The sequence below is a fragment of the Panthera uncia genome (assembly GCF_023721935.1).
Source record: "Panthera uncia isolate 11264 chromosome E2 unlocalized genomic scaffold, Puncia_PCG_1.0 HiC_scaffold_20, whole genome shotgun sequence".
Classification (NCBI taxonomy): Eukaryota; Metazoa; Chordata; class Mammalia; order Carnivora; family Felidae; genus Panthera; species Panthera uncia.
The window spans coordinates 18868205-18892703 of record NW_026057589.1 but is presented as its reverse complement, the minus strand read 5'-3'; the positions used below and the strand labels follow the sequence as shown (position 1 = coordinate 18892703).

The window sequence follows — 24499 nt, the reverse complement described above, 5'->3', positions numbered from 1 at the left end:
CCGCCCCATGCTCACCACTCAACAATGTATCTTGGAAATTTTTCCATTGAGTACATAGAGAGCATCCTTATTCTTTTTTTTACTTCTGCCTGGTATTTTCTTGTATATATTTCACTTTTATTTAACTACCCTTCTGTCAATGAACATTTGGGGTTATTTTCAGTTCCTCATCACAACAAATGACACAACCGTGAATAATATTGCACGTTTGTCATTCCAGATGTGAGCACGATTATCTCTAGATTGAAGAGAACACACGTTTGTGATTTTGAGACAGAATTCCAAATTGCTCTCCTACCAGCCATATGGAAAAAATACCTAATCATCTGTCAGACGCTCACTGCCCCTCTTGCTGTCAGTGATCAAGAATTGCATAGTATAGACGGTCAAAGCCCGGTCAGGTGGTTTTCATGCACCCTAAAGATGACTCTCAGGGAAGTGAATGCTGGTTGTTTTGACCACCAAGGATGTCAAAAAGCATCACCAGATTCAAAACGGACAGTTACTTAGAAAACATGTTTTTGCAGGGGTCTGGATGGGCCATCGTTCCAAACTCTGACACCACAATCCTGTTGGCCTTGGTGTTGGCATTGTAGGTATCACTTCTCAGGTATTTGCTCCTGTAATAGACTTCACCTGAAAAAAAAAAAAAAAAAAAAAAAAAAGATGCAGAATCATCCCAGGCTGACATTTTTACAGAGTTTTAAGGTCAATTTCAGCCATTTTAGGGGGGTTTTTGGGGGGGGGGGGGTACAGGGGAGGTGAGTTCAGTAAAGCAGTCCCCTTTAACGTGTGCTGGATATAAGAGCATTTGCAGCGAGCTCTCACACACATTTTCTCACTTGAGACTCACAACTGTATGTCAGGGTAAGTATCCCGATGAGCTCCATTTTACATGGCAGGGAACAGGAACATTCAGTTGCCCGGCCAAATGTCATCTAACCAAGAGGTGCTGACTTGGCCCATTGACCATCTCTTCTACCATGTTGGTTTCCCTCCAGGGAGGTCCAGATTTGGAGGACTGGTTCAGAAGGCCTCATACTTGGGGGCTGGGTTTCCCCAGGGTCTGGTTCAGCCTTGGAAGCCTTTTAGCCCCTGGAGTAATATTTGATGCCTATTACAACCAGAGGGTGACCTAGGGCCCAATTCTATGTAGGTCAGTACGTGTGTGGATGTCTAATTCATGCAGTTACTGGAGAAAATCTAAGTCACTACATAAAATCAGGGACTCTTGGGGACCCTTGGTGGCTCAGTGGGTTGAGCTTCCGACTTTAGCTCAGATCATGATCACATGGTTTGTGAGTTCGAGCCCCGCATCAGACTCTGTGCTGACAGCTTGAAGCCTGGAACCTGCTTTGGATTCTGTGTCTCCCTCTCTCTCTGCCCCTAACCCACTCTCATTCTGTCTCTGTCTCAAAAATAAAAACATTAAAAAAAATTTTTTTAAAGCAGGGACTCTTGACCAGTTCATCAAGACTAACTGAAAATGTACTGGATGGTTCTAGACCTGTATTAGGTTCCTATGGCTATTGTAACAAATTACCACAAACTTAGTGGCTTAAAACAACACAAACTTGCTATCTTACCATTTTGGAAGATATAGGCTGAAATGGGTCTTAAGGGCTAAAAAGCAAGGGGTCAGCAGAGAATCCTTTTCTTGCTTTTCTAGCTTCTAGAAGTTGCCTGCATTGCTTGGCTTGTGGTCACATCACTCTACCCTCTGACCCTCCTCTTTCCCTTGTGATTACACCCAGCCTACCAGGATAAACTCCCCAACTCAAGGTCCTTAACTTAGTCACATCTGCAAAGACCCTGTTACTTTGCAGGCTGACCTGTAACATATTCACAGGTCCCTTCTGGGAGACAAAGGGGAGCAGGGGTGGGGGAGAAAAGAGGAGAGAGCTGAGTAGGCCCACCTGGGAGTGGATGGATCAGGAAAGTCTTCCTGGAGGAGGGAAGCACTCGAGAGAGCGCTTGGAAGACGAATAAAATTGTTTGCCCACAATAGACTGGGGAGGTGCAAGTCGGAGAGGGAGTAAGGCATTTGCATTCACTCTTCCTGGAAAGTGTGAAAGCACAGGTCTGGCGGTGTAAAGGCCAGCCCACCTCCTGTAAGAGCTGAGTCAAGATGGGCTTGAGCATGAGGTAGGGGCTTGGAGCAGCAGGAATGAGATGAGGTCAATGGATGGCACCCTACTGGGCTACAGGAGGCCTCTGAACTTCATTTGCCAGACAACTTGAAACCTGTGGGTTTTTAAATTTTCATTTAATTTTGCTGTTAATTAGCAAGTGACATGTTGATTTTTCCACCCTAAAGAACACATTCCTTGCTGTAGTCAAATGTAGGTTTCCAATGCTGGTACAATTATATATAATATGCAAAAAAGGAGGGTGCAGGTCATACTGACATTTCATTCCCATAAAAAAAGTTGATCCGAGAAATGCCCATCACATATCCACTGCGAGTAATGGGCTTGGGAACACCTTCCCAAGAAATTCTGGTCCGGTGACTTTTTATATTCAAGAAAGGAAATCGTGCTAAGAGCTAACATTTATTGAGCATGGGTGTGCTAAGTGCTGTGTGGACATTAAAAAAAAAACTATTTTATTTTTTTACGTTTATTTATTTTTGAGAGACAGGGAGAGACAGAGCACAAGTGGGGAAGGGGCAAAGAGAGAAGGAGACACAGAATCTGAAGCAGGTTCCAGGCTCTGAGCGGTCAGCACAGAGACTGACGTGGGGCTCGAACCCACAAACCACGAGATCATGACCTGAGCCAAAGTCGGATGCTCAACCGAGCCACCCAGGCGCCCCAACTGTGTGGACGCTTTATGTGTATTTTCTGGTTTAATTCTCAGAACAGTGGAAGTGTATAGAATACACCAACTAGAAACACATTCTTTAAGGGGAAAAAAAAAAAAATCAACCTAATGTCATTAGCTAATTAACAGCGAAACAAAATTTAAACAACGCAGGGAGGTTTCAACTTTCTTAGCAAATGAAGTACAAAGAGCCAAGGCACTCGTGGCCCTGCAGACCCATTTCCAATTCCTAAAACCGAGGCACAGAGAGATTCAGTATGTTGCTTGAAGCCACACAGCTAGTGAGGGGGTAAGCTGGGTTCAGATCCTGACACAGCCACCACCATCAGGTTGACCATTCTGTCCGATGGTTGTTATTAAAAATACACTTAGAGAAATGTGCTACCGTTAACTGCATGGTTTGATGAAGCCTCACCAAATGAACCTACCCATATGAGCTACCTCCTGACTGACAGAACAAGAACCTCCTTGGAAGCCCCTCATATCTTGTCCAGTCACCAGCTTCCCCCTACCCAGAGAACCACTATCTCGCCCTCTGATGGCCTCAATTAGCTTCACCCTCAGGATTGTATTGTATCCAAAGGATGGGAGTGTCCACTTCAGTGGTAATGATTCCCATCTGTGCGCTTAGATGGATGTAACAATAATGGTGACACTAGGCTTCATAAAATTGGAAGAGATCATGAAGAACCTTCTAGTTCTTTCTCCAGTCTTCAGGAGGTAAATGGTGTGTGCCCAGGGGCAGATAACCATTCATTCTGTCCTCAAACATCTTTTCAGAGGTGGCTGCTGTGAATAAAGACCACTGAGATAATTCAGGATGGAAAGTTCTGTTCTGGGGCAGCAGGAAGAAATAGAGAGGAATTGTTGGGAGCTGGGGCTTTCGGTTAATCCAGCTCTGGGTTCACGTGTTCATCTACTACCCAGGAAACACCTCTGTGGGCCAGGAAGCGGGGGGCACGCAGGGCAGGCAAATCTCTACCCCTGAGGGGATTCAACTCTGCTCGGTCATCCACCATCCATGCCCTTGACCTGTGTCAGAGGCAAGGCTCTGTCTTCTCTGCTCTGATGTGAGGATCTTGGTATGTTCCTTACAGAGCTGCTATAACACTTAAGGCCTGTAAAGCACGCAGCACATAGTAGGTGTTCAGTGAAAGCTACATATGCTATTGAAATGCAGCAGGTAGAGTGGGCAGGGCTTTGGCTCCATGTTTAGTCCCAGTCCAAGCTGTGTGACCCTGGGTGAGTCTCTTTCTCTCATTGAACTTCAGTTTTCTCAACTGGAAATTCGGGATCACCCAACCCTTCCCCAGATGGGATTGGTTGTTTGAAATAAGATGGAATGATACAAGGAGTTCGGCCCGTTGGCACACAGCATGCACTTGCCAAGTAACGACTGCTGAACTTCTGAATTATCCAAAAAAAATCCTGGAGGCAGGAAGACTCAGCTGGGGGTTGGTGAGGCCACACGCACATTGGTCTTTGGTCACGTGTTACACAGAATCTGCTACAGGGCCATCCTGGCCTCCCCCAGAGCCAGCCTGTCCTTCACTGGTCGCTCTCTCTGAGGTATGCCACCCACAGACACTAGCTAAGGTGCTTCACCTAAAATGCTGAATTATGCTCACTTGAAATGTAAACATCCAATCCAGGCTGGCTGTCGGCAGGAGGCCCATTTCGTATAAACAACCAGTCCCAGAGCACCGAGGGCTCAGGGGCCACAGGAAAACGGGTCTCTGGAGTTGCTCAAGGCTGACACTCAACTCGGAGGCTGAGATTAAAGGCCACTGCACATTCCCCAGCACCCTGATCCCTGGTGAGCCCCAATTAGCCACACTCTTTCTAAAGGGACACAAGTAAACAGCTGTGCTCCTGCCTGGAATCTTCTAGAACTGGGTCAAGTTTGATATTCTGTGGGGAGTGGGATCTTTATATATACCTATCTCCCCATTTTAAGCAAACTTCTAAAAGGCTAATTTAGGGCTATAATAATTCAAAAAAGTCCGCTTCAGAAAAGGTTAAGTTCTTAAGAGCTCTTTTTGTCCCTAAACCTTGGTGATGCTGGCTCTTGGAATTCACATGTTCAAATCCTCATGGGACAATGACCTTGCCTCTTATTAGAAAAGTATCAAATGTACTGCTGAGGGAGACTTGGGTTCATTCTCCTCTATGCCTGCTTTATAAAAAATTTTTAATTTTCAAACAATTTTAGACTTAACAAAAAAGAGCACTCCTTTGTCTGTCTGGTTTCTCCTGCACTCTGCCTCCTTTAGTTAAATCTTTGTTAGGTTTTCATTTTATTTTATTTTATTATTCTTTTTTTACTGTTTGTTAATTTTGAAGGAGAGAGAGAGAGAGAGAGAGAGAGAGAGAGCATGAGCAGGGGCGGGGCAGAGAGAGAGGGAGACACAGGATCCAAAGCAGGCTCCAGGTTCTGAGTTGTCAGCAGAGAGCCTGATGAGGGGCTCAAACCCATGAACCGTGAGATCATGACCTGAGCCGAAGTTGGATCCTCAACCAACTGAGCCACCCAGATGCCCCAAATCTTCGCTAGGTTTTCAAAACATTAACTTTCACTGGCCTCTGCTGAAGGCCACAAACCATTTTTCTGTCTTTTTGCTTTCTTACTCCAGTCTCTTCTTACTGGTCTGGCACTGATTCAGGTTCTCTGTGCTGGCTGCACACTAAATCACCTGGGGCTCTGAAACAATGGCAGAAGCTTGAGCGCCACCTTGGTCTTGGGTGGGACAGGGCGGCTAGGATACAGGTCCACTGTGGTGGTCTGCTCGAAGTTTTTTTCGAGTTAGGGTTTCTTTTGATTGATGTGATCTATCATCTAGGAAACGCATTAGAAACATTGATGCTCTGACCTTACTCTTTAGGATGATGACCCACTCAGGCCTGGGTGGGGTCTCAGGATTTGCAGCTTTATTCCTAGGGGAAGCTGATGTGAGAAGCACACAAACCACCTTTTGAGAAATACTGGCTCTGTGTTATCTGCAAATCAGAGAACCCTGCTCACTCTGTGTATGCCCTCTTGAATCATGTATAGTAGTATGTAATATATTTGGTTTATGTTTCCACTCTTGGGGAGTGGAATGGGGAGCCATTGGGAGTTCTATAAGGAGGAGACATGAGGCCAGGCTGTGCCACACCAGGGTTGGCAATCTGGCAGCCTTGAGAGGACTGAGCTGGAGAGATGAAGAGGGGGGAGGTAGCTGGCAGGAGAGGGAAGGGGGACAGAACTGCATAAAGCTTAGGTCTTTGGATTCTGGATTATACTTGCCCTCCACCACTTCTTAGCTGTGTGTATTTGAGTAAGTTACATGTCCTCTCTGGGCCTCAGACTCTTCTGTAAAATCGAGAGGTACCTTCCTTAGGAGCTGTAGGGGGGGCTGAGTTGTGGGTAGACCTGAAGCACTTGGGCCAGTGGCCATCAAGCACTCCCGTAGTGAGTGGTGAAGAGATGGGCTGGGAGATTGCTTCCTTCTTCCAAAACAAGCTTTACCTCGTTCATGCCATTTTGGCTCCATAAAGAGTTTTCTAGTGTCCCTTAGGGCCAGGCCCTGTGTTGGGTGATGAAACACAATTTGAACAGAAACCCTGTGCTCTGGGCTTCCAACCACAGGCTGGAGAATGGCGAGCTGACCACTGCAAAGCAGATCAAGTCACGTACGCTTGACACCAGGTTCAAGAGCAGCATGGGGAAGGGTGAGTAATTGGGTGGACTCTCCATACTTCGCATTTTCCATAGTTCCAGATTATGGATGCAACTATGCTATATACATTTTTATTTTCTGTATATTATGATGTTTAGACATCTTTAAAAAAAAAAAAACAAACCTTTCTGGTTGGGGGAAACTATCTTTCCCTGGACTAGCCAGTTCATAGAGGTAGCCAAGTGCCCAGCATATCTTTGAGATGACATGGGAAATGACCCAATCCAGAGCCAGACCTCCTCTGTCTGGCCCATGTACTCTGGAATGCAATCTACCTCCACCTTAATCACCCCAGGGCCAGGTGCCAGGCAATCAGGGAGCACCCCTATAGTCCAAAGCCCACCAACCCTATTCACACCAGCCATTCTATGCTATCTACTCTGCCCTGTCATGTCTTTCCCTCAGAAACCCCAGTACACAGAACAACAACAGACACTTAGATCAATGGGACAGAATAGAGAACCCAGAAACGGACCCACAAACGTGTGGCCAACTAATCTTTGACAAGGCAGGAAAGAAAGCCAAGGGAATAAAGACAGTCTCTTCAGCAAGTGGTGCTGGGAAAACTGGATATCAACATGCAGAAAAATGAGCTTGGACCACTTTCTTACACTATACACAAAAATAAATTCAAAATGGATGAAAGACCTAAATGTAAGACAGGAAGCCATCAAAATCCTTGAGGAGAAAGCAGGCAAAAACTTCTTTGACCTTGGCCGCAGTAACTTCTTATTCAACATGTCTTTGGAGGCAAGGGAAACAAAAGCAAAAATGAACTACTGGGACCTCATCAAAATAAAAACTTCTGCACCGAGAAGGAAACAATCAGCAAAACTAAAAGGCAGCCTGACAGAATGGGAGAAGATATTTGCAAATGACATATCAGATAAAGGAATAGTATCCAAAATCTATAAAGAACTTATCAAACTCAACACCCAAAAAACAAATAAGCCAGCAAAGAAATGGGCAAAAGACATGAATAGACACTTCTCCAAAGAAGACATCCAGATGGCCAAATGACGTGTGAAAAAATACTCCACATCACTCATCATCAGGGAAATACAAATCAAAACCACAATAAGATACCACCTTATACCTGTCAGAATGGCTAACATTAACAACTCAGGAAACAACAGATGTTGGCGAGGAGGCGGAGAAAGAGGATCTCTTTTGCATTGTTGGTGGGAATGCAAACTGGTGCAGCCTCTCTGGAAAACAATATGGAGGCTCCTCAAAAAACTAAAAATATAGCTACCCTACAACCCAGCAAGTGCACTACTAGGTATTTATCCAAGGGGTACAGGTATGTTGTTTTGAAGGGGCACATGCACTCCGATGTTTATAGCAGAACTATTGACAATAGCCAAAGTATGGAAAGAGCCCAAATGTCCATCGACGGATGAATGGATAAAGAAGATGTAGTATATATATACAATGGAGTATTACTCGGCAATCAAAAAGAATGAAATCTTGCCATTTGCAACTATGTGGATGGAACTAGAGGGTATTATGCTAAGTGAAATTAGTCAGAGAAAGACAAATATCCTATGACTTCACTCATAGGAGGACTTTAAGATGAACATAAGGACAAAACAGATGAACATAAGGGAAGGAAAGCAAAAATAATATAAAAACAGGGAGGGGGACAAAACATAAGACATTCTTAAATATAGAGGACAAACAAAGGGTTGCTGGGGGGATTATGGGAGGAGGGATGGGCTAAATGGGTAAGGGGCATTAAGGAATCTACTCCTAAAATCATTGTTGCACTATATGCTAACTAACTTGGATGTAAATTAAAAAATAAATAATTTAAAAAAAAAAGAAAAAGAAACCCCAGTACAGGCCATGGCTTATGTGCTTCCCCTGCTCAGTCTTCTGCTTCTGGATCCTCCTAGTGCTGTCCCCTGTGGGCCTGTGTGACATGGTGCCTCCTAAGACCTGTGAGGATAACAGCCTTTGTCCTCCCAAGCCTCTCTGGGTGTCCTCTTGTGGTCACATCCAACTGACCATCCCATAAAAGAAAACAAAATGACTACTTACCTCTGAAAACAATTTTTGAGTTTGAAAATCTATGACAAACTTCTAGAGTGTCTAAGCAACATGGGACAACTTTGGTCACTTGCCTGTGTAGCCCACTCAAGGGTCTGGGTGGATGGCAGCCATGCTTCTGCAAGACGGCCATAGCTTGGTCATCCCTGCTGGGTCTCTTGTCCCTGGAGTCCCTATGGAGGGATGTGGAAGCCACCACTCAGTAAGCTGTTAGGGGTCACTTAGGCTACCTGCCATTTCTCAGGGAGTGATGTGGGGGTGGGGTAGGGACAGCAGGGATTGTTGCAAACTTTAACCCTAGAGAACACAAATCAAATCCCAGCCCTACCTCCGTAACCTCAAATAAGTCACTCAACCTTTCTGAAGTTCCCATTACCATGTCTGCAAAGAGGGGACAAGAACATCTCCTACACAGCGCTAACGGGCCACAAGGACCTGGCAGTCCAGCCAAGCTGGGCCTCATGGGAAGGAAGCCACTGTACCTTTATCTTTCATGCACCTTTATTTCCCTAGGAATCACTGGTAACTGTCATCTAGAAAAGGGGATTTTTAGGCTTAGGGCTGTCAGGAAATATGGAACCATCCACTCTGTAGCTCAGTCTTGGCAAAATCTGTTCGTTTTTGTAAACTCAGAGCTCATGGTTTTCACACATGGGGTCTCTATTTGTGAAATCTTGGAGCAAGCCACTGGCATAGAGTCTGCACTCAAAAAAAAAAAAAAAGTAATTGCTGAATGGCTTAAAAGAACTAGTAATTAAGCAAAAATAATGGTAATGTTTACTGAGCATATGTTATGTGCCAGGCATTATACAATGTTCCTTACACATATTAATGCCTTTAACTTGCACAGCAACTGTATATATAAAAGATCCCACTGCCCGCAGAATATCTATGACATATGCTGACATCTCCATTTCACAGATGGGGGGGGGGGGGGGGTAGATACAGAGAGGGTGAGTAACTTGGCCAAGGTCACACAGCTTGGGTCCATGTTAGTTAGGAAGAGGATGGGATTCAAACCCAGCAACAACGATGGTGGTTTTCAATCTATTTTCTACCTACCATGTGTCACACGCTTGCTAGACACCCAGGACTTCTTTTTTTAATTTTTTTTATTTTCTTAATGTTTGTTTATTTTTGAGAGAGATAGAGCATGAACAAGGGAAGGGCAGCAAGAAGGGCAGACACAGAACCTGAAGCAGGCTCCACACTGTGAGCTATCAGCACAGAGCCTGACTTGGGGCTCGAACTTATCAACCGGGAGATCCTGACCCAAGCCGAAGTCAGATGCTCAACAAACTGAGCCACCCAGGTGCCCCTAGACACCCAGGACTTTTAATGATCACAACAGCTTCCAGAGGGAATCATCAAGCTCTTTATGCTGAGGAGGAAACTGAGGCCAAGTGAGGTGAAGTGACCAGTTTATCACGCTGGAATGCAGGGGTTCAAGAAAAATGTCACCAAGCTGAAGAAGCACTTGGACGTGAACATGCCCAGCATGTGAGTCTGAGCCTGTGAAAGCCTCATGCCACCCATCCCGGATGTCCGTAAGAACTCGGAGCATGCTGTTGTGACAGCACGGCCAACAGCAAATAGCCTACAATCCACCTCTCGAGCCAGGCACCTGCACTCAGAATTCTGCCTTGTCCAGCCATTTCTATTTGCCCCCAGGGAAGAACCACTGAGCTTGGTGTTGAGTGACTGGCCTTGCCTGGTGAGCAACAGACTGACCTCTGTTCTTTTCAGCTCTATGCTCTTCCAATTTTGACTTGAGGCATGTCTGATTCCAAAGCCAGTAATCTCCTGTTCTTGCCCACCTTCTTGAGAATGCATATTATTTTGCAGGTTGGAATCTTCGAAACAGAACCTTGGCCACCTTTCCAGGGAGGTTTGTGCTTTGTGGTTGGCTGAATGATGGCCTCCCCAAGATGTCCGTGTTCTAATCCCTGAAATCTATGAGTATGTTACCTTACAGGGCAATGTAAATGTGATTAAATTAAGGATTTTGAGAAGGAAGGTTATCTTGGATTATCTGGGTGGGCCAAATGCCATCACAAAGGTCCTTATAAGAGGCAGACTCCAGGGTCAGAGAAGGAGATGTGATTATGGAAGCAGGGGGGTAGGGTCGGGGGAGAGTGAGGGAGAGAGCATGCACACAAGATGGCCTGCTGCTGGCTTTGCAGATGAAGCTGGGGCCCCAAGCCGAGGAACGCAAGTGGCCTCTAGAAGCGGCAACAGGCAAGAAGACGGACTCTCTCGCTGGAGTTTCCAGAAGGTACACAGCCCTGCCAATACCCCGTTTCGACTTCTGACTTCCACCACTGTAAATCTGTGCTGTTTTCAGCTACTCCACTTGTGGTGGTCTTTCATCAGCAATAGCAAATCGACACGGTACTCTTACCGTCTCTAATCGTGAAACTGTGGAGCAAAGCCAGGCCATCAAACCAGTGGTTGTATCTGGTCTCCCCCACTGTGTGCATTCCGGGCCCATTGCGAAGCAGAGTGCCCTGCAGCCATGATGGAATCCTGCCTGTTAAGACAAAGAAAGTTTTGTTTCTTCGTCCCCACCAGAAAACTATGAGACATGGCCACGGAGAGGAACGGAGGCCATAGTCCCAGTGCCGCTCACCGCACCCATTCGTTCATAGAGTAGTTGTTTCCAGAATGGGTAGGACATGCCCAGATTGTGCTAGCACTGAGGATACAAAGATGAACAGATATCACCCCTGTCCTCAAGCTGCTCACTACTCACAGAGGAGATGGATGAACAGACGCCCAAACCACACTTGGATAAAGGTGACGTCACCAGCTCTACAAGAGTGCTGCATGGAACAGAACCTCACCCCAAGGTGGGGTGAGAGCTGGGAGGGTACCTCCTGAAGGAGCCACTGGCTGGGTCTTGAGGGAAGGTAGGTATTTGTCTCACAAAGGCACAAGGAAAGAACATTCTAGAATTGTGCCGTCCGATATGGTAGCCACCAGCCTCGTGTGGCCACTGAGCATTGATACCTGGCTAGTCCAAACTGAGATGTGCTGTAAGTATAAAACGCACATTGGATTTCAAAGGCTAAGCGTGAAAGGAAAACGTAAAATATCTCATCAGCAATTTTATTTTTTCATGTCTTTTCTTTTAAATAATGTTTAGTTTTTGTGGGCAGGGGAGAGAGAGAGTGTGTGAGCAGGGGAGGGGCAGAGAGAGAGGAGGACACAGAATTCAAAGAAGGCTCCAGGTTCTGAGCTGTCAGCCGAGAGCCTGACATGAGGCTCAAACTCACGGGCCGTCAGATTATGACCTGAGCCGAAGTTGGACGCTTAACCGAATGAGCCACCCAGGCGACCCTCATCAGCAGTTTAAAAAATATTGATTACATGCTGAACTTACAGTATTTTGGATCTGTTAAGATATACTATTAAAATGAACTTTACCTGGTTTTTACTTTTTTGACTGTAGCTATTGGAAAACTTGAAAGTGCCCATGTGGCATGCATTTTATTTCTGTTGAACAGCTCTGCTCCAGAGCTAGGGTGCTGGAACGTGGTTGGTGCCCCACCCTCGTCCTCCTGGCACAGACCTCTCCCCGAAGGCTGCCATCTGCAACTACCTGCAGCTCTCTGCCGGAAGGCTTTGTTTTTACTGCGGGAGCTGCCCTGCCCACACGCTGGGCAAGCTGCAACACCTTGGAGTCGATGCCCCTGGAAGCGGCTGTCACCCGGTGATGGATGGGGAGGAGGGCGTCAAATGCCACCACTTCCTTGCCCTCAGTCGGGACAATGTGAGGCATGCTTTACACTGCGTCCAGAGGGTTCAGCTCTGATGGCTCACGGTGGTCGGTGGCTTCACACTGCCACCTTTTCCGGTTTCCCTCCCGGTGTTTCTTGAGATCACGTCCCGGATAAACTACCTACATCTGAAGTCTTCTCTCTGGAGGAACCCGAACCAAGAGATTCCAGACCAGCTGAAAAACCAGCTGGTATGTCAGTATTTCGCAAGACTGGACTGTAATTTTCGAGTGAGGATGCCCCAAATATTCAGGCTGGAGAGTTGAGCGGGGGCCCCATGATAAAGGTCAACAAGACCATACCGAGGGCTTTGCTTTAATGCTCAGAAGAATAGGGACAGCTTGGCAGGTCAAAACAGGGTACAACAGGATCAGAGCTTTGTGCATTTTTTTTTTGTTTTTACTGAAATAAAATTTGCATAAAAGAAAATTTTAAGATTAAAAAAATTTTTTTAATGTAAAAAATTTAAAATTTTTAAAAATCTAAAGATTTTTTGTAACGTTTCTGTGTAAAAAATTTAAAAATTTTTAAAATCTTAAGATTTTTAAAAATCTTAAATCTTAATGCTGTGTCATGTTTGTGTAATTGTAAGGTTTGCAAGAATGCAAGTGGGGGCGGAGCAGAGAGAGAGGAGGACACAGAATTCAAAGAAGGGTCCAGGTTCTGAGCTGTCAGCACAGAGCATGACGCGGGGCTCGGACTCACAAGCAGTGAGATCGTGACCTGAGCTGAAGTCAGAGGCTTAACCAGCTGAGCCACCCAGGTGCCCCCCAAAATCCACCATCTTCAAGTGTACAATTCAGGCGTTTCTAATATATTCACAATGTTGTGCAACCATCACCATCTAGTTCCAGAACATTCTATCACCCCAAAAGAAAGCTCTGTACTCCTGACAACCACTAATCTACTTCCTGTCTCTAAGGATCTACATCTTCTGGACAGTTCATACTGATGGGATACGCTCAGATTTGAGGTTTCAAAAGTTGTTTCTGACTGTGGTATGGAAGGTAGCAGCAGGAGGAGCCCAGGGGCGGCAGCAAGACCAGACAGAGGGAGGGTGGAGAGAACCAACAGAGATTTGGAGGACCTGGAATGGAGAGGACTGGGAGCCTGGGTGAATATGGAGGAAGGGGAGACACCACAAAGGGCCAGCAAGTCTCCTGCCCTGGACAAGTAACAGAATAGCAGGGCTATTCACAGAGACCCAGACGCAGGAGGAGCAGGTGAGGCAGAGAGAGATGAATCTGAGCACACAGTTAAAGCCCTCGAGAGAAGGAAGACACTGAGCACCACGTGCCAGGCACTGGGTTGCCGGTGCCTTAGCTCACATAGCCCTGGCAGCAGTCCTCTGTTGGACATAAGAGGGAACTGAAGCAGGAAATTCTTAAGTAACTGGCCAAGGAGGGTTCAGAGCCAATAATGCATAGCCCGACGTGAAGCCTGGCTATGGCCTCTCTGGGCAGACGTGGCCACAGAGACAGAATCTTTAGTTAGCGGTTGGCCAATGGACACTAGTCAACTGATTAGACTTGACCCAGGACTGAAAGCCTGGAATGAGGGTCAGGAGCCCATCCTCCCTCTGCTGGCTGCCTGGCTTTGGGCAAGTTGCAGCCCCTCCCTGGTCCCTCAGCTTCCCTCGAGGAGGGAGGCGTGATGTACAGCAGTTCTCACACTTGGAGGCAGCCAGAGAGCGTGTAGAAACACAGATTGCTGGGCTCCACCCGCAGAGGATCTGATTCAGTGGGTCTGGAGAAGGCCCAGGATTTCCTGATTCTAACCAGTGCCCAGGTGATGCTGAGGCTGCTGGTCTAGGGTGGAGGTGGGGAGAACAGCTGATCTAGATCGAGGGGTCCATTCAGATCTGTATCAACGATTCCGGTTTTCCAAAATTTCCAAGGTTTCCATGTAGTCATAAACAGAAGGTGCATGAGTGATGTGTCCATGGCAAACCAGAGCATAAAAGGTTAGGCTCTCATTTTTAAAACAGAAAATTAATAGGGGCGCCTGTGTGGCTCAGTTAAGCGTCCGACTCTTAGCTCGGGGCACGATCTCAAGATTGGGGAATTCAAGCCCTTCATCGGGCTCTGCGCTGACAGCGTGGAGCCTGCTTTGGAGTCTCTCTTTCCTCTCTCTGCCCCTACCCTGCTCGTGCTCTCTCTCAAAATGGATAAACTTAAAACAATTGTTTTAATAAAAAATTAATAGTAAATATACTTTTGTTTTTAGAAAAAAAAAACTTGCAGTCCATCTTTGTACAATCTAGATCTTTTAAAACCTTAAAATCTTCCAATATTAAGAGTGCTTAAGAGATGGAAATACAGCTGATTTCACTCTGTGCTCTCATGGGTACCTCAACTTTTTTATCTGTGTGCATATACACCGAACACACACACACACACACACACACGCACACACACTGTAGGTGACTTTGGTAATCAGAGAAAAACATACACAGAAGCTGTTTTTTCAAGAGCCTTCCAAGGCCATCCCTCGGTTGAAAAGCTCCAATCTGACTTTCCTTACAGAGAAAAATGCTCACTTGTGGAAAACCTCCAGTCTGCGTATCTGAGGATGAAACCACTTGTGTGGCCTGAGACGGCCAGCTCGCGGTTCTCGGGCGGGGGGCAGCACGGAAGAGGAGAGGGCCAGAGAAATAAGGGATGAAGAAATCGAGACACAAAGCCCACTAAAGGAATTTCCTCGTTGTGGGGGGTGTGGGGGGGGCTCCCACTCAGGTTCTGTTAGGCTTATGGCTCTACAGGAACTCAAAGGCCAAGATGACACCGTGGGCACCTGGGAGGGAATCCCGCCCTGTGCTCTGCATGTCCTCTAGTGTGCACGAGTCCAGGGTCACCTACGCCTCCATGCCACTTTGAAATTAACTTAGGAGGTGCACAGTTTCATGAACGTGTCGCCCACTTGTGACGCATCACATTTTGCAGACTAATTCTGCTGTACGTAGGCCTGTCACAGCATCCCCAGATGCTTCTCCTGTCAAGAGGGAGATCCGCTCTCTCTCCTTGGAAAGAGTTTCCGTGTATAAAAGCACACTAGATGTTCACAGAGAAGATGCCTGGGTTATGGATCATTCCCCTCTATTGTTTTCCAGGGTTTCCAAAAATAATGCGCAATACATATTACTTTTATAAACAGAAAAAAGTGCGCGTCTAAACAGGATCAGAAGAGCCAGTCATCTGTACAAAACACTCACCTGTCACTTGGGCCCTCACAGGTTCCAGCTGCTCCTTCTTATTTCTGCCAAATATGACATCCATCGCATGGGGCGCTGGGCGGTGGCGATGGGGACGGTGAGCAGACACTCCGATGTGTTCCAGGCAACTGCTCGGCTCCTCCTTTTCTCTCCTTTCTGCTTTCCTGCAGCTTCCTTCGTTTACATCTCTTTTCCTCCAGATGCCACAAGAGCCTGGTGTCTCTTCGCACTGTGCTGGCCTTACTTATCTTTGGTCAAAGGTCAAATTCCCCGGGAGTCCTGGTCAGTCTAACCGTCTTACTCTTATCTCCAGCTCCCTCTCCAGCTCCGCTTCTGGCTTAAACAGGAAAAGCTAGTGTTTTTTGCTGGGTTTAAATCGGCGGGATAATTGAGTGGGTGCATTCAGCATAGGTATGCAGCCTGAAATACCCCAACCCAGGAGGTGAACATGATTTAGATCAGAACAACAAGAGAAACGATCAGGACACAGGACACCTGGGATTAAGGGAGCTGAGCGCATGTCAATCATGCGAATTCCTGCTGCACGTGGTGGGAACGTCTTTGGCAGAGAGAGGATTTTTGCTTTGTTTTGAATAAAGATCCTAAACCTCCCCTTCCTTAGGAAAAAAAAAATCATATGCAAAGAGCAACTTAATTTATTATATTTCTTTTTTGGAACAATAAACATAAGGAACCAAAAATGCTACTCAAGTACATTGGGGAATGGTTAAAAAAACAAATGTCAGTTCGACTTCTTGGTCTAACAGGAGGAAGAAACGATGCCTGAATGTGATTTCAGTGATGCTCATATGTGATTTCAGGGCTCCCCTGTATTTGTGCCTCTTGCCGTGATGCCCAAAATCCATACCCAAGTGGCCAGAATGTTGAGTGATGAGTTAACGGACTCCTCTCTACTCCTATTGCTTACAGAAAGGAGCAGCTATTTCCCCCCCGGGGTAGAGGAAGGCAGGGTGTGGTGCCTGCCTCCCCACGGCTGCTGAGGACAGTTCTTGCCAGGTCTGGGCTGAGACCATGTTCCTGGACTTCAGAGCCCAGTCGGGACAGCCTCCTGGTCTGGCTGTGCGCCCACCCCTGGCTGGGAGCTCCCGAGGGTCCAGCACCCGGCCTCCCTCCATACCCACTGAGGCAGGATCTCTGTGGGAAGCCCAGCCCTCACTCGTCTTACAAATGTCTCAGATGATTCTAATTCTCAGCAGGTGCTGAGGGGCCCTGGTCCAGGAGAAGAGGTGGCATATTTGAATTGTTAAGAGATTGACTCTTCCTTTTTCTAGGGGTCTGACTTATCCTCTCTGAGCCTCCATTTCCTTAAGTGTAAAATGGGGGTGCAATGATGTCAAAATCCCCAAGTGTTTGGACTCAAGGGCCTAGCAAAAGCACCTGGCCCCAAACAGCTCCCAGTTATTAGCCTTTCTTCCCCAATCACTCAGGAGGCAGTTCCCTTTGACCCACATTTTCCATTAAACCCCATTACTTGCCAGTTTATTCTCCTGTCTGGTCTAAACATGTGTATCCATGTCGGGGTTATTATTCTTAGGCTGTGAAAGCTGTGTCCTCATGGGGATTAAGTGAGAGTTTCTGGCATAAACTATGGGCTCAGGAAAAAATGCACCTCCAGGGGCAGCTGCTCTGGTGCAGGGAAGAAAAAAAAAAAAAAATCAGAAGACCCTGTTGGGATCCCAGCCCTGCGATTAAAACCTGTGACTGTTGTGGGGCACCTGGGTGGCTCAGCCGGTTAAGGGGCCGACTTTGGCTCAGGTCATGATCTGGTGGTTTGCGGATTCGAGCCCCGCGTAGAGCTCTGGCTGACAGCCTGGAGCCTGGAGCCTGCTTCGGATTCTGTGTCTCCCTCTCTACCTGCCCCTCCCCTGCTCACAATGTCACTCTCTAAAAAGAATAAACACAGAAAAAAATTTTTTTAAAAACTGTGACTTGTCACCTGTCCCCTCGGAACCTCACTTTACTCTTTGAAACAGGATGGCAATACCTAGGTCGCAGGGTTTGTGGGGAGGACAATATTCAAATTATGGAGAAACATGGCTGTGCCTCCTTTTTTGTCCATTTCATATACCCATCAAAGCAATGGCTGCCACCCACCCAATGTGTTCTCAGAGTCAAGTGCTTTGCCAAGCACTCTACGTGCACTGGCTTGCTCCGACTTTATATAATCCTAGGAGATGGGTACTCTTAGCCTCATTCTAGAGATGCAAAAAGTCTGGAAAGAACCAGCTTTCCCTTAGGTCACATAGTGACTAGGAGACAATTAGGAAGCCAAGCCAGGCAGCCTGACTCCAAAGTACACACTTGGTGACAATTCCACACAGCACGGACACACGACGGATGTTTGCTAGATTCCTGTTGAACGAAGCAATGGGTGGATGTGTCCATGGGTGGTGGACCTGAGAGGGCCAGTCATGGGTTGATTTCACTGCCTTGTTATTATAATAGTGAGGAGCTAAGTCCAGCTTTCTTTATTCAGCCCTGTACCCTGGGGGCAATTAGATGGCGAGGTCAGGATTTTTTGATAATGGGGATAATAAACTGATCATAACAATGGGTAATCTGTATTAGTTTTCTAGGGCTGCCATAACAAAGTCCCGCTGGACGTCTTGAAGAGCACACATTTGTTTTCTTACAATTCTAGAGGCTGGAAGTCCAGGACCCAGCTGTCAGCAGCACTGGTTTCTTCTGAGGCTTCTGTGCCTGGTGTGTCGATGGCCGTCTTTTCTCACCGTGTCCTCAGGTGGCTGTCTGTCTGGGCTCATGCATCCCTGGCTGTGTGCCCAAAATTCCTCCTAGGAGGACACCAGTCAGGGTAGATCAGGGCCCACCCTAATGGGCTCATTTTAATGTTGTCACCCCTAACAGGCTCTACCTGTGAACACAGCTACAGTCTGAGGTGCTGGGGCTCCAACATAGGCATCTTGAGGTGGGGGAGGGGAAGACACGATTCAGCCCATGATAATGTCATGAAGGTTCAATGAGTTAATAGAAGATGCTTTGGCTGGAAATAACAATATCTCTGGAAACCCTAAAGATGTGCATTTATCTCAGACATCAAGTCGTCTGGGGGTCCTGGGTGGCTGGGAAGTTCATCGGGACCCTCTGGCCAGGCACCCCTGTACCATCGTCAGGGGGTTGGCTTCCCATCCTTAGACTTGCTCAGTTTTGCTTATGAGCGACTGCCTTCACTCCAGGAATGATGTCCCCCCACAACGAGGTGCCAAAACAGAGACACAAGGTGGGGAAAAGGAGGCATTTCCCTCTGACAGCTCTCTCTTTATGCTATGGAACAGATTTTTCTCTTCGTCTCATAGTCTCAGTGGTGTCACATGACCACCCCTAGATCAATTCCTGGCAAGGAGGAGCAGGTGTGCCCTGATTTTCTTAAATCCATCGGGAGTCCTCCCGGGCAGCACGTTGCCACCAGATTCACCCCAGGATTCCATTAGCAAGGAACAAGGAGGGGATGGCTTGGGATAGATAAGCTGCAGTGTTGGCTCCAGGCAGTACGACGTTCATGCAGTCTCACATTCACTTATTCACACAGAACATATTTACTAAACATCTACTGTGTGCTGCAAACACAGCAGCAAGCAAAGCAGGAAAATAATTCTGTGCCTTCTTTGAACTTACCCTGAACTTACGCCGAGTTCTGGGATTATAGAGGTGATTAATGAGACTCAGTCTCTGCCTTGTTCTTTTCCGTTGGGAGGCGGAGCCTTGTGTCCCAAAGGTCATATATTTCCCAAAGGGGTTAGGGATTCCTGCCGTGGTTCACGGGACAGCTTCCATGTTGAACCTCCATCCTTCCTTTTTGTAAACAGAGATAACAAGCAGCAGCTGCTCTTTCTCAAGAAGCTCTGGCACTGCTCTGGACCCATGGGAGCCTCAACCCTGCTTTCTAGGTCTTTGCTAATAAGGGGAGAGTGGGACACGAGACTCGTCGCCAGTGGGAGCCGTGTCCTCCAGCCTCTCATAAACACCATTTGCTGGATGCCTGACATGTGTCAAGTGCCATGCTAGGTGTCTGCTTAGCAGTATGTTATTTAATTCCCACACATCCCTGCAAGGGAGTCATTAACAGCCTTATTTTTACAGCCTCAGAGATGTGAAGGAACTTGATTCACGCACTAGGCAGTGTTAGTTCCTCCCCACTACACAGGAACGCTTACCACTTTCTGAAGTTGCTGGCTGAGGGACCAGAGTAGATATGAGAGCAAAAGTGGGTGTTCCACAGACCACTTTTAGAATGCATTTGCTGCCTTCAGATGGACTGAAAACTGGCCAGTGCGTAAGAGAGCAGGGCAGCGGGAACGTGGACGGGAGTAGCTCATCTTACACAAGAGTTTTGTTCATCTCCTGCTGTGTCACAAAGTGCTCCAAACCTTAGTGGTTTCCAATAACCACCACTGTCATTATCTCTCTGGGCTCAGTTCTGTGGGGGGATTGGGCTCTGCTGGGCAGTTTTCCTGCTTTTGCCGCTTGGCGTTCCTTACGTCATTGCAGGTCTGCTGGTAGTTGACTGACACGCTAGGAGGGCTGGGTCTGGGCCTCTCCCCGTCTCCATGTGGTCTCAGGGTCTGTCCTTGACCCTCTCCACGGGATCTCTCCAGCAGGATAGCTGGACTTCTTCCATGGCAGCAAAAGCCTCCAAAAAAGGTTTCTAGAGAGGGGCACCGAGGTCGCTCAGTCGGTTGTGTCCGACTTTGGCTCAGGTCACGATCTCCCAGTTTGTGAGTTCAAGCCTTGCGTCAGGCTCCCTGCTGTCAGCCTGTCAGCACAGACCCTGCTTCATATCCTCTGTCCCTCTCTTCCAACCCCTCCCCCACATGTGCTTTCCCCAAAATAAATGATAAAATTTTTTTTTTAAGTGTTTCGGGGGGGTGCCTGGGTGGCTCAGTCGGTTAAGCGTCCGACTTCGGCTCAGGTCATGATCTCATGGCTTGTGAGTTCGAGCCCCATGTCGGGCTCTGTGCTGACAGCTCAGAGCCTGGAGCCTGTTTCGGATTCTGTGTCTCCCTCTCTCTGCCCCTCCCCTGTTCACACTCTGTCTCTGTCTCTTTCAAAAATAAATAAACATTAAAAAAATTTTTTTTTAATGTTTCAGGGCACTGGGTGGCTCAGTCAGTTAAGCTTCTGACTTCAGCTCAGGTCACAATCCTGCAGTTCATGCGTTTGAGTCCCGTGTCAGGCTCTGTGCCAACAGCTCAGAGCCTGGAACCTGCTTTGGATTCTGTCTCTCTCTCTCAAAAATAAATAAACATTAAAAAAATTTTTAAATAAGCGCTTCAAGAGAAAGGAAGCAGAGACCACCAGTCTCCTATAAGGGTGAACCCAGGACTGGCATAGTTTCACTGCCTGCTATTGGTGAGCACAGATCCCGGACTAGGTGAGAGTGTGAATACGGTGTCTAGATGGTGTGGTCCCTTGCTGGGCCACCCTTGGCCCTAACAACCCAACAGACCCGTCTGCATTGGAGCCGCAGCTCTTGTGCTTACCAGCAGAGTGTCTGAGCCGCTTGCTTAAATCTCAGACCCTCAGTGGTCTGATCTTGAAAATAGGAATTATAATACCTATCTCGCCGGGTGGCTGCAAAGTTTAAACTGTAAAGACTCCGATCATGTCCGTCGTGGTGCTCAGAATAGTTCCTTGCCTTTCTTTTCTTGGGAAAGAGAAAAGTTGGAAAGATCAGGTAATCTGATAATCAGAAATATCAATCTTTTTGACCAGTGATGACGCACACATCTCTGGCCTGCCAGTGAAGGAGAAGAGACGTCTGTGACCTAGTCTAGGATCTTGAGTGGGTTCTAGTCTGGCTGTGAAGACGCATACACAGTAAGTAACAGCTAGGTGCCCGTTACAGCTGCTCTAGAAGAGGCGTGGGTAGGAAGTATCATGGGACTCCGAGGAAGGAAAGTTTGCTCAGGCTGGGGAAGGCTGGGGAAGAAGGCTTCCCAGAGGATGGGTGCCCAGCGGAGCCCTTGAGAGTGGGACGTGTTTGTAGGCAATGAGGAGGACCAGTGTGAAAGACGGCATGGAGCTGGACAGTTCTAGTGGGGGGACAGTGAGGAGGACAGGCTGCCTCCACCAGGGACACGAGAGAAATAATGATCTTTATAGGTGCCACTTATTGAGGGCTCCCCAGTGCCAGATACTCTTCTAAGCCTTTGGCACAGGGGAGCACACATCCTCCTCACAATACCCCCGAGTGTGGGTATTCAGCCCATTTTACAGACAACGAAAGCGACATGCAGAAGAGTTAACTCACCAGCACCCCGGAGCTGAGCTTCGAACCCAAGCTGCTTGGCTCCTGAGGCCATACTTGCAATCACGGTTGGTCTCCACTACTGCCAAGATGGGAGCAGAAAGTGGTTCAGGGGTTGGATCACGCAGGGATGTAAGAATTGGGCTTCATACTGTGGACAGTGATCTCTCAGTCAAGAGACCGTGTGCAATGAAGGCATTAACATGGGAGCTTAGCTGTGCTGTCCAGCACAGTAGCCACTCGGAGCACGTGGCTGTGAATTTAAATACCAATTAATTACAATGAAATTAAATTCCTCGCTCATCCTAACCACATTTTGAAGGTTCCACAGACACATGTGGCTAGTGGCTACCATACTGGTACGTGCAGACAGAACATCTCCATCACCAGGGAAATTTCTACTGAGTGCTGAGCTATAGCAGGAGAGTTGCTAAGATGGCATGTGTATATGACCGAGGTGGACAGAGGCAGCGATGGCCACGTGACGGGCCAGCGTAGAGGGTACAAGTGTCGGAGGTGTCCATGGTTGGCAGGATAAAAATGCGAATCAGCCTACGTGTTTGTTCATTCACTCATTCGTTCATCTGTTCCTCAAATACGGAATGCCACCCATCCAACGGGAGCAGTGGGACATCCCAGGTGACACAGGAAGATCCTCCAGGGCCGAGGGGCATGATGAAGAGAGGCGATGTCCACGCTTCCTGAAAACGGTGATGCTGAGCCAGAAGCTTAAGGGTGGCTGGGAGCTGGCCAAGTAGAGAAGCCAGGCAGCACGCTCCTGGAAAGGGGGCAGCCCCAGAGGTACCACACGGCATTCCATCCCACACGGCTCCGGATTATTGGAAGGGTGGGGCTGTGGCAAGAGAGAAGCAGGAGAGGCAAGGAGGGGCCAGAGGAAGAGGGCACACAGGAGAGGGAGAGGGGGGATGTCCACACACTTGGGGCCTGCAGGCTGGGGTTGCTGAGAGGGAAACAGGAAGACGCAGGGAGCCAGAGGGCAGCAGGGGATCCACGGAGGTGCTGCCCGGCAGGGCTTCGGCCCCAAGTCGGGTCAGGTATCTCCCGGGCTTCTTCCCAAGTCACACACGTTTGCACAAGTTGGCCATGCCACCTCCGGCAGCGATGCAGAGCCTGTAGGAGAGGATTCACTTCTAGACAGTGCATGGTCTGCCCTCTGGAGGGTCTGAGATGCTCAGTGGGCAAGCAGGAAGGCTTCGTCTCGCCCCTTCCTTGGGGAGAAGGAGAGGCATTCGCTGATGTGCGCCCCCTCATCTGTATTTTGCACAAGCCGTACCTTCTAATTCTGCCACAAACCTGGTAGGTACTGTTACTATCCCTCCCCCACTTCCTTTTTTATCAAGGAAACAACTGACGCTCAGTGAGGTGGTGTCCCTGGGCCACAGGTCACACAACACGTAGCAGAGGTGAGAGATTTGAACGTGGGATCCTCTTCCCATATAATTTAGGGAAGAAGCACGGAAAAGAAGGCTACCTTTCCTGAGGCCACTTTCTCCATGGAATGTGTTGCATCCACAAAGCAGTCATGAGGCGAAGAAGTAAAACCTGAATTCAGAAAGAAAAGTTGTGCTATTAAAAAAACAACAACAGGGCGCCTGGGTGGCGCAGTCGGTTAAGCGTCCGACTTCACCCAGGTCACGATCTCGCGGTCTGTGAGTTCGAGCCCCGCGTCAGGCTCTGGGCTGATGGCTTGGAGCCTGGAGCCTGCTTCCGATTCTGTGTCTCCCTCTCTCTCTGCCCCTCCCCCATTCATGCTCTGTCTCTCTCTGTCCCAAAAATAAAAAATAAAAAACGTTGAAAAAAAAAAAATTTAAAAAAACAACAACAACAGCAAAAAAACCCAACAATCTTATTTTGCAATTCTGTATCTCCTATTACAAAGTTACTGTCTAGAGTGAGTTAATATTTCCCTTTTGGAGTTAATGTTATCATATATGAATTACTTTGCAGTTTTCTAATTAAGTTGGCTTCCAAATGGTGCCTTTAGTTAGCCAGGGTGAAAAACCGAGCAGATAAAGTGGAAATCTCCGGTGGTGGGTTTCCAGGGGACAGGCAAAGCCCCAGCACCGGGGGCAGCTGCCTCCCCAAGGGAGACGGGTCAGTGGTGAGATCCAGAACACCATGCTCTCCACGGCCCGTCCCAGAAGCAGGATGCAGGGAGTGGAGGGAGAACCGTGCTAGGATTCCTGGAGGGCACACTTCACCGCTGAAACCGAAGACCACAAATTACCCCATTAACATTGAGGAGGGTTCATTAATTCCACTAAGCCCTACAAGAGGCCAGAGACTAGCGTCCTGTTGGGTATTAGAGACAGAAAGACAGGAAGTCGTAACTCCGGGACTCCATGAACTGCCAGCCTAACAAGGAAGGAAGGAAGGAAGGCAAGCAATCATTATTATAATAATATGCCACGCTTGGGAGGTAGAAGGGACAGAGTGAAATGCAGAGGGCACTACTGGGAGAAAGGGGAGTGCCTTCTAACGCCGGAGCAGGAACACTTTAATTTTCCACCGTGTTGCACTCAGAGCCTGGTCAGTGAGGCTTCACGAAAATTCAATTTAAATAACAACCACCAGGTTAGAGTCTGGACCGCGGTCCTGATGTTTCTGC

At 47.7% G+C, this 24499-nt stretch overlaps 1 protein-coding gene across 3 annotated transcripts in view; it reads right to left on the bottom strand.

Moving 5' to 3' along the window:
• BCO1 (beta-carotene oxygenase 1) overlaps positions 1-24499 on the bottom strand; it is a 59272-nt gene that overhangs the window by 26010 nt on the left and 8763 nt on the right. The window contains exons 3-7 of one of the 3 annotated variants that reach the window (XM_049622887.1): positions 23363-23433; positions 19239-23001; positions 15585-18397; positions 10996-11124; positions 507-636 (exon numbers count right to left, since the gene is read on the bottom strand). In XM_049622887.1, the coding sequence (XP_049478844.1) occupies positions 507-636; positions 10996-11124; positions 15585-15648 (323 nt within the window). In that variant the 5' untranslated portion in view covers positions 15649-18397; positions 19239-23001; positions 23363-23433. Of the gene's footprint in view, positions 1-506; positions 637-10995; positions 11125-11346; positions 11629-15584; positions 23002-23362; positions 23434-24499 lie in introns of those variants that run through there. The other 2 variants (XM_049622886.1, XM_049622885.1) reach the window with 2 other exon arrangements.